General features: G+C 40.2%; 1 protein-coding gene across 1 annotated transcript; it reads right to left on the reverse strand.

Moving 5' to 3' along the window:
* Positions 1–580: 580 nt before the first annotated feature.
* On the reverse strand, positions 581–4556 carry LOC311222529 (myelin P2 protein; the record flags this gene model as incomplete). The annotated part of the gene is made up of 4 exons (XM_084306879.1): positions 581–631; positions 2217–2318; positions 2581–2753; positions 4484–4556. 4 exons carry the CDS (start codon positions 4554–4556, stop codon positions 581–583), a joined length of 399 nt encoding a protein of 132 aa, XP_084163005.1.
* Positions 4557–10924: the final 6368 nt, after the last annotated feature.

Here is a 10924-nt window from a genome sequence, read left to right on the forward strand (position 1 = left end):
CCAGGATACAAAAAAGCGATACCAAAAGGAGTATAAGCATTTTGGGATGAGAATAAAACAAAGGTGCAGTAATACAATTAGGCTGAATCAATAAATCATCCTGCAAGTCAAATATTGTTGTGGTAAAGATGATTTTCCCTGTAGGAACTATTCAGCAATAAAATCATTTACAGGAAAGTAGTACTGTAGCTATAAGATGAGAAATTTTACACATACCAAGGAAGCAGTGTTAGCCCTCACCCAGAGGCAGATTGGTTGTATTTTAGTATTTTGCGCATGAATGCTCTGACTACTTACGCAGACAGGAACAACAGAAAAGATGGGCATCATCCAAGAAAGAAAACTTAAATCATTCATGTGCAGACAAACACTCAATTTCTTGTGTTGAGAAGCTTTTATTGACTCACGACAATACTTTGGATTAGTCACACTATGGCTCTGGAATATCAAATTATAATGCAGTCATTTTCCCAATAAAAGTAAATAAGAAAATAAAGAAGCACAGTGCATGAGGCTTTGGTCACTGAACTAAGGTGAGTTTAAAGAGCCAGTCCCAGTCCGGTGCAGGGAGGGAGTTTCTTCACACTCTTTGGTAGACTCTAGTGCAGACAACCCCTTTCATGGCACACTCCTAAGGCACAAAAGAGAAAATTAACATAAGGCTCTCGCTGGCAGACGGTGTGTTTGTTGCAGTATTTCTGTGGTCAGTGAAAATCCAGATGTCATATTTTAAATCTCTGTATTATTTTTAGGGCCAACAGCAAAGATATAGTTATGTTGCAATAAGAGTGGTTTCTGTTTTAACAACATCATACTTAATTAAGCATCATATAATGACAAATACATTGCAAAATTAGGCTCAGCTTCCAGAAACAAATTTACCTTCCTTATTATTACTGGTTTGAGAGAAACGTCAGCACTGCCTAGTGTATCATTCCATGGCTCATGAACACTTTCAATTTTACAAACATATTTTTTGTGGAAGTAGAAGCAGCCTCTGTAGTTCAGAGGTCAGGCTTCTGGCCTACAAAACTTTGCACTCTTGAGTCACAAGATGTTTCTCCTGACCTTCTCACCCCGGTGGCTCTCAGCGGTTCCCTGTTACTCACAGCCACCAGGCAAGTGCGACAGAGGTGACAGGACGTGAGACAGACATCATTGGCCTGCAGAAAATGAGGCCTCCTCCACAGTCCTAGCTTAGACCAGAGGCAGGTCTCAGGGCACTGGTAGTAAAGGGACCCAACCTCTGCTCAATACTTTCAAGATGTTTACATACTTGGAAAAATGGACACAGAAATGCAGCCTCAATAAGATGTGAAGGCAAATAACTCTTCCCAGTGTAAGAAAGCTTAAAATAAAATGCAGTCTGAACAAGCTAGCATGTAAAGGCATAGTGCTGCTGTTAGTGAATAAATTGCCCAATCTAGTTTAGGTCCACTCTTTAAAAACTTAAATGAACAAAGCAATTCTTTTCATTCAGAAGTGAAATCTTAATTCCCTAAAATGTATTATGACACGGGCTTGGCTCCCCTGTGGCTTTTATGTGGCTGCTACAGAAAGGTAGGTTAAATGGAGAGTAAAGAAAGTCACTGCTGCACAGCCTCCATGAAGGACCTGGCCCTCTCAATGCTGAAGGCCCTTCAGAGAAGTCATTAGGACCTGCTGGCCCCACTGCACATCAACATCACCGGCAGGATTAGGCATAGAGGTCTGACTTTCATGAAATTAAACCTCCAGCACCTACTGAGTGAGCTGGGTGTGCTCACACCAAAAAAGCAAACACAAGTGTGAACCGACTGGCACTGGTGAAAATAAATGTATGAAAAGGTGTGAAATCACTTTTCTAAGGCAGACAGGCTTCATTCTGAAGACGGAAGAAAAAGAGACAGTACAGGGACAGAAGTATCCAGCTTGCAAAATTATTTTTTACATTTTACAGGTTTCTGCTCTTTGAAAGCCAGCCACATTTGTTTTAAGAATAATCTTGAGATCAGTAAATATGATCTCAACTCATGGCAGCACTTCCAGTATAATCACTTTAATGACAATTTGCTGTTATGGGACACTATTTATTTCCTTCCAGCTTGTTTCCCTTTTTTCTCCATCCTTATTTCTCTCATAAGCCAAAATTGATAGTCTGCTTAAACAGAAGCAAACTGAAGACTCCATTCTTCTGCCATCCAGCACTGTACAAGAAGCAAGAGCCTGGTACTTACCACCACCATTTTCCCATCAACCAGTCTTCTCTTTATTGTAGTTTCTTTGCCGTTCCACTTCTGCACTTGCACCAATGACCCTTTCTCCAAGGTTACAACACTCTATAAAGGCCAAGAGAAAAGTTTCAAACTGTAGTCCAAGCTTTGCAGGTAAGGGTAGCAACTCACTTTATGTTCAGCAAGATCCATGTTCTCTGCTAACAATAAACTTCTTACCGTTGGTGTCAGCACCATACTATTTCTTCTTTCATTGCTTTTCTTGAATAGCTTGTAAGTTTCTTAGTGCACTAATAGGGTAGGAAAAACTCCTCCTGGCTCTCTTCCAGGATATCAGAATCACTCAGAGATCATCAGCCCCCCTTACCTTAACTTTCCGGTCATCTGCTGTCGTTTCATCAAACTGCTGGCCCAGTTTGAAGGAGATCTCTGTATTTTTGAAGGTGCTTTCAGTTCTGATGTTTACTATGTCCCCTTTCATACTGATGATCACATCAGGCTTTGCCAAGCCACCTAGTTTTCGTGTAGCTAAGCCCACTCCTAGAAATCAGAAACATAATTGCCATTACTTTCAATACTTAAAGAGGTCTTATAAAAAAAGATGGAGAAGGACTCTTTACTCAGGTAGATAATAATAGAACAAGGGGGAATGGTCTTAAACTAAAAAAGAATAGACTTAGACTAGACATTACAAGTAAATTCTTCACTGTAAGGTTAGTGAGGCACTGATACAGGTTGTCCAGAGAAATTGTGAATGCCCCATCCCTGCTGGTATTCAAGGGGCCTTGGCCAACCTGATACAGTGGATGACATCCCTGTCTATTGCAGGAGGGTTGAAGTTAGATGACCTTAGAGGTCCCTTCCAACCTAAGCCATTCTATGATTCTATGATTCTACATTATAGAAAGCTAGAAACCCACTATCATTTCATAAAACTTCAGTGGGAAAATGAGGAACACTTTCTTCCTGGATACTATAATGCCTGCTTCGGATGGCACACTGATTTTTCATATGAGGAAGCGCTGTGTTCAGAGGCAGCCCCAGTTGGTAGTGTGCACCTCCAGTAAGAAATAAAGATGTACATTAGCGTATCTCAGAAACTAGTGTACATTTAGCTAAGAAGAAACATAGGAGTTTACTAATGTGCATGTGCTTTTATAGAGATAGAATAGGTAGAAGAAAGAAAAAGGGACCGTTTCTCATAAAATCTTGATGAATTCCTTTTGAAATAAAAATTATTGAATAATATGAGAACCTGAACTTTTCTTAACCAGATGCATGGAAGAAACTGAATTCTGAACTGCCAATATTCTTTATTTATGAAAGCATCAAATACACTGGACAATTCCTAGGTTGCTACTAAGACCCCTTAAGGATCTTAACATTTAAATCTCAGTGAAAAGGACAAGTAAACATTTAAGTAATGATTTATTGCTGTTTTATAAAAATGGAAAGGAGATAGCTACAGTTAGTTCACTTGTTAATGTTGTGCTATGCTCAAATTAAAACAATCATATAAAAGGAGATAATGTTATCGGTAAATTATAATACTATCTGCAGTAATTATTCAATGCTGAAACATTTCTGTTCAGGTCTTCAGAAAAATGTCTGTAGCTGGACTTGCATCCCACTTTTACTCTGGTTAATTAATTAACTGAAGTTCTTTTGTTACTCAGTTTAACATTTCAAATAAGGGGAATTAGTGTCTCAGTGGATCATTTATACAGCAAAAGAAATGCTCTAACTGACTGTCTGTGCACTTGCTATACAGGAATAAAGCCAGCATTAGAATAAAACACAATGCCTAATTTGTTACATTTCTGGCATTCCTCAGTAACAGATAGATTCATTCATAGGATTTAGACCTCTGAAACCAAAGTGTCATGAGACATCAGCTCCATTATATATTGTAAATTATCTCAAGTCATGAGTTTAACAGTGCAATGAAGAGAAACATAAAACAATGCTGCATCTCCTTAGATCCTTCACATTACAGACAAACAGAATAGATTAGGTCAGTTCAGTTAGGCAGAGATGAATTTATAATGGTAATTCAGCACCTGCCTTTCTTTTTTTTTTCCCCATTTTAGTAAATGCTAAAGTAAATAAATGAAAGTATGCTAGAAAAATAATTAAAGTGCCTATGCAGCCAGGAAGAAGACAGCATGCGTGAGAAAAGCATAAGACGAAGAACAGACATTCCCAAATGAAATTTATTAAATAAAAAAAAAAAAAAAAAAAATTAAAAAGTAGAATGCAACATCCCTCACCTAGTTCTTTCATATAGTCATCAAAATTTTCACTGGAGACAAGTTTCCAGGTTCCCACAAATCGGTTACACATCGTGTTGGCTTCGTGAGGCAGTGGTCCTGGAGAGAAAGGCGGCGGCCACAGAAGCTCTTGGTGGGAGTCAGAGAGATTGTGTGCCCGGCTCAGACTTCATTTGCCTCCTTTTAAAGATGCCCGGTCCCTGTAATGGTCAGGATGGGCCAATAGGAGAGGCAGGGCCAGGGAAGACAATGTGCACCTTGTCCAAGGCAGTCGTGTCAGTACCAAGGCTCCGGGTGACGCCTGCTTCGGCTTCCTCCACTGAATAGATCAGGACAGTGAAGTGCACATGCGGAAGGGGATGTGAGGCTATCACTGCAGCCATGGAGTAGTCTGGGGACTGCAGGGGGGCTGGAGCCACGTGGAGATGCCAAGCACAAGAGTACTGTATCCCCATGAAATCCAACTCTGACTGTCCTCCCAATACCATTCTGCTGCTATCACCATTACTACTGCCATCACCTCTATGACAGGTAAATCACAACCACATGGATTTAGGGTAAGAGTTGTTGAGAACCTGCTATATACATTTTTTTTCTCATTTTATGACTCATCACGGAAAGGATTTGTGTGTTTTATCCTTTGCAGACAGAATGGGATGCATCTGTCCTGTTTTCTGCCTTTGCATCAGAGCAAAGATCCCAAACTGTTGGTTGTTCCCTGAGTATACCCTGGAAGGCACCACAAAGAGAAGAAGCAGCCAAGCTTCACTGTCTCCCTTCTTCCACAAATAAAGGCAAGTTCAGAAGATCGGTGCATTCATGGAGCTCAGCTCTGTAGGGTTTATCCTTAGCTCAAAGCCAATTGGTGAGAGGTGAGCAGTCTTACTGGCTTGGGAAGAAGGCATATACTGTTCTCTTTTTGCCTCTCTGCACTTGCATAGTTAGTTTTTGTAGAGTTAAATGAAGATTTAAGCCAGTGCAGTCTTGGCCTTGTATTCAAATGTTTCTTACTGTCATGAGATTTCTTCAGGTTTCCTTGCTGTCATGAAGGGTGATGGTGACTTCTGTGCCATGTGAAGCAGAGAAGGATGCTCAGGCCAAACACCTTCTGCCTTCAGATGAGGAGACAAAAAATCTGCCTCCTAAATGTCTTCTTCCAGTGGTGTTATTGCATGGATTAGAATGGGTCTGTGTGCCTCTGTTATTACATTTATTATCTAAACTTCCACAGAATCACAGGTCTGGGAAACCTGTGTCAGTAAAGAAGTGCTTCCAGATGTTCAGAGGGAAAGTTTCAGTTTTTGCCCATTGCTTCTTGTACTTTCCCTGGGCACCACTGAAAAGAACTTGGCTCTGTCTTCTTTGCACCCTCCTTTCAGGTACCTATATCCAATGATAAGAGCCCCCAGAGCCTTCCCTTCTTCAGACTGAATGATCCTAGCTCTCGTACCCTATCGTCATAGGAGAGGTGCTCCAGACCCTTCATCACCTTAATAATCCTTCATTGGAGTCTCTCTATGTTGTGGTTTAACCCGACCACACAGCCATTCGCTCACCCTCCCCCCTCCCTCTCTGGGATGGGAGAGAAAAACGGGAAAGTGAAGCCCTAGTACTGAGGAGACCAGCACTGGATCCAGCACTGCAGATGTGGCTTCACTAATGCTGACCAGAGGGAAAGGATCACCTCCCTCAACTGGCTGGCGATATGCCTCTTAATGCAGCCCAGAATACCATTAGCACTCTTAGCAGAAAGGATGCTCCTGGCTCATGTTCAACTCCACAAGGAACCCTGAAGCTTTTTCTGAAACACTGAGTTGAAAAGTTTTTTTTTGTTTGCCTGTTTTTTTTTGTTTTGTTTTGTTTTGTTTTTTCAACGTACATTTAGAACTGTTGTCTTGTAGTTAGTGAAAAACAGTCACAAAGGACAAATCCATAAACCATGTGTACAATTGACAGGCAAGAATTGTAAGCATTGTAATTCAAGACACCTCAAAGTATATGAAATTATTGTAAGACCACATCAAGTGTAATACTGTCCCCCTGTCTAAACCACCTTCACTATTACTTGCTGTGATAGGATTATGAAAGTGGAAGGATTAAATAGCTTCTTTCCTATTTGTATGAACAATAGTTCACTAACAGTTCAATAAAAAATGTCTTTTTGTCATTAATAAACTTTCTGAGCTGTGGCCACATATGGGCATTTCTCAGATCTTTATTGCAAAGAAAGGAGTGAAAGAGTGAAATGGAGCTGATGCTGGGACAAGATAGGTAAGGTTTGGATCTTGTATCAAAAGCTGTCATATGTAGGAAGGAGAACACGCTTCAATAGGAAAATGGTACAAATTGAGTAGGGAAAATAATATAATCTCTGGATTATTCTGTGGCTGTGTGGAAAAGTCTTAAATTATAAATGTTGTTTGTATATGCAAAATGTTTTTATTCCGTCAGTCATAAGATGAACAAGGGTAAGTCGACCAGAACTTCCTATTACTGCTCAGATCTAATTACAGTTCAGTGTAAGGGTGTAAAGTCCAGAGTGATTGAAAATGAAAATAAAAAAGAAATAAAAGAATTACTATTTTCTCCTGCACAGTAGGAAGCAGATGCTGTGTCTCTAAAATGCAAATAAATGTCAATTTGTGAAGGTGTTGTCCAAACAATGTTCTTCTAAAGCAGAGATGCATTATATTATATTTAGTGTAAAGAATAGCTAGGTCTTTTATCCAATCTCTGGAAATGAGAAAACTCCTTCTAAATGAAACTATCCATTATTTCTCAAGGAATAATAGGAAAATATTCAACCGTTGCTCCTCAGGCATTCTTTGTTCTTTCATTTAATTGTCTTTTCCACATAAAGGCACTTTAGCAAGACAAGACTGGTGCCTTTGGGAAATAAAAGATGATTGGGACATTGTAAAATCAGGCTCAAAGAAATTCAAGAAGAGCAAATCAGTCAGAATAGAACAGCTATACTGCAGTACCAGTAGCCTTAAGAACAAAAGTGACAGAGAATTATTTATACAGACAAAACCCCCAGTCTTAAGCAGTCTCAAACAATGTTGACATTGCTACCATCTATCTCTTTGTCACTAAGAAAAATCATCACTTTCATTTAAAGGACTTACAGTCTAGAAAGAAGAAGAGCAGGGAATTAGTTCTTCAGTAGAAATAATAACTATGGAAAGCAATCTTTTCAAGTGTAAAGAAAAAAAGTGGCAAGGATTGTGTGTACATGTGATGAGACAGAGCTTTGAATCTCCCTTTTTTTTCTTGTGGTTCGAATAAAACAGGATTTGAAATCAATACACTTGGAGATTGTGAAGCAGAACTAGAGATAAGGGTAAAAACCGATAAAAATAGAGAGATAAGAACATAAGGAGAATTTTAAAAGAAACATAAAAAATAATTTACAAAAAGTAAATTTATGTTAACTTCATTAAATGAAATATGATAGGGGCACATTTCACCCCAACAAAGTCTAAATTAAATTCTATGGGGAGTAATCAACAAAACAGAAATAAAAGCAGAGAGTGGAGGCCAAATGCCTGCCTTGCCTAAAGGACACTAGGGATGTTTGGACACTGACGCGAGGGAGCTGAGGGACCAACTATGAACATGAGGCCAGCGGTCTGCCCTTCCCAATGGCTGCATTTGGCGGTGTGAGCAGCCTTTCGTCTCCTTAGCTGGGCCACCCCAGGAGACCAGACCAAGACTGCTCAGGCCAAGGGGATGGGTAGCAGATCTGGGTTTGCACTGGGCTTGGCAGAGCCTCGTGCAGAAGTATGCTGAGTTCCTTCCAGTTGAAACCAAGAATGAAAAGAAAAACAGAGAAGTAACAGAAAGGTCAAAGAACAGAATAAGCCTTGCTTAATCCTTCTCTTATGCTGCTGAAAATCCGTAGGCATGAGTCCTCTTCCCCTCTGGTCATCCAAGACCACTCCTGTAAAGAAGGAATCAGCCAATACACTAACGGGTAAAAATCTCCTCTTAGCATTCAGGGGTGCTGATTGAAGCCTATGGGTTCTGTGAGATCCTTTTTTTTTAAGAAAGGAATGCTGTGGAATGGTTTCTGATTTTTGGAGAACAGTTCAGCACTTCAGAAAGGAGATGGGAACCTGTGCTGCTCTGCAGGTGAGGCAAGACACTGATCTGCCTTTTCTCCTTGAAAGGCATATTGTCACCTCCATCCACGAATGAGAGGGCACATATTTGTTTGACAGAGAAAAAAAAAAATCTCTGTTTACTCAAGATATTATTGGGCTGCTGTCTTTTTTAGAGAGTAAGTTTTGGACTTGTTTAGAGAGCGAATTGCAGACATGTTCACAGTCTAAAAAAAGCATCACTAATCCTTCATTATGGTGCTAGCCCAAAAAAAGTTTATGTCATAACATCACTTCATTGAAAGTCCTAGCACCTCAAGTTTTAAATATTGTTGTTTTAATTAACAAGTCTGGTCTTTGATTCATTCACCAAGTCTGAATTTGGATAATAAAATAAATGATGATGATTTCAGAAAAGACTAGCTTCCTCTTTGAAAAATTGCATGATACAATTGCAACTGCAGGCTTTATTTAAAGTGGAAGATTTTGGGGAACTAAAGGTTGCTGTATTAATATTGGCAATTTGACCTCTGAAATAAAAAGGTTCTGTAACTGTGGGCAATGAGAGATCATAGAATCATAGAACCACTAGGGTTGGAAAAGACCTGCAAGATCATCTGGTCCAACCATACCCCTACCTCCAATGTCACCCACTAAACCACGTCCCTAAGCACCATGTCCAACCTCTCCTTAAACACCCCCAGGGATGGTGACTGCACCACTTCCCAGGGCAACCCATTCCAATGCCTGACTGCTCTTTCTGAGAAGAAATGTCTCCTCATTTCCAACCTAAACCTTCCCTAGCACAACTTGAGGCCGTTCTCTCTAGTCCTATCATTATCACCTATCACCTGTGAGAAGAGGCTGACCCCCAGCTCCCCACCACTTCCCTTCAGGTAGTTGTAGAGAGCATGGGCTGATACTCAAGATTTATTTAGTTTATTTATCATCTCCCAGTGGCAGGTTTTCTGCTACTACACTGTATTTTTATCCCATTTTTCAAAAGTAATTTTGTGCTAGGTAGATTGAGTACTATATATATGGGGCATAATTCCTAAAGTATAATTCCTTCTCCTACGCAACAGCTGTTCTTAAAGCAGATGACATTTCAAAACCAGTGAAACCATATTAAAATCAGGGGGCTGTACATGACTTTTTTAACATTTTTAATTTTTTGCAGAATTTGCGGATGGTCTTTTAGAACTTCTTTTAAATGACTCTCTAGTTCATCTGGAGGGCAGAAACTCTTCCTTTTCTTTTCCTTTCTCCAGCAGTATTAATAGAGCAGAAACTTGGGAACAGTCTGACTCATACAGAAGGAAGTCCAAGTGTATGAGGTCTGTGCTGCTGGCAGTAAGGTCCCAGCACTGTTGCCTCTGACAACCGACCTCAGTAATGTCAGGAATATATGGAATTTGGTTCACAAGAGGTTATCTTAATCATACAGCTTGAGATACACTATTTTGCCCATGTTGTGATTACTGCACACCTTTTCAGATTCTCCTTGTTCAGGTCTAGGGAAACCTAGACTTCCTAATTTTTTTGTCTTCTGTTTGAGTTAAGAATCCAGGGCTTCTGTGGACATGAAGTTTTGAAATTGGTGGCAAAAGAAAAGGGTAATTCAAGAATAAAAGGAGTTGAAAAATCTGGTGTCTAAGTGGCTTTGCATCTAGAGGGGTTTGTGTTCCCATGGAAGTTTTCTCTAACAGGTGTAAAACACAAAGACTGGTTTAACCTAATGACCTAGTAGAAAACGAATATGGGAAATAAAGTAGGTTGCATCACTATAAAACCTTTAGGCATTTTATTAGGCCTGAGAGCACTTTCTAAGTTAAGTTTTTTTAGTTAATGGTTTTTGTCTACTCCAGGACAACAGAGATATGAAGGTAAGGCAGATTAGCAATATAAACAAAGCTGAGAGCTTTGATTTCACTTCAGGTGGATCTGGACAAGATCAAACCACTTCAGATCACCCCCAGGTTTTAAATTTTCAGCATTTGTATGGTCTCCAAAACCATAGCCCTGTGTGAGGTGCCAGGTTGCCTGCTCACATTCAAAGCCGATGCTGGGTTTGTGGGCACGTCAGCCACAAGCTCCTTGCACTCAGTAGCCCATACACAGCATTCATCAGATGATGGTTTGTATCTAGGTCTACGTCTGTCTCCATTACACAACAAATACCACTCACTGGATCATCTCTGACCCCCATTCTATGGTGAGATGGGTCACAGTTACCAAGTGTGGCATGGGATTTCATACAATACTGCCCGTACAGCTCTGTCCCCATGGTGCATCCCCCCCAAAGGCCCTTTCTGACAAACTCCAGCACGAGCCCAGG

The sequence above is a fragment of the Netta rufina genome, assembly GCF_964035555.1.
Source record: "Netta rufina genome assembly, chromosome: 2".
In the NCBI taxonomy this organism is placed as follows: Eukaryota; Metazoa; Chordata; class Aves; order Anseriformes; family Anatidae; genus Netta; species Netta rufina.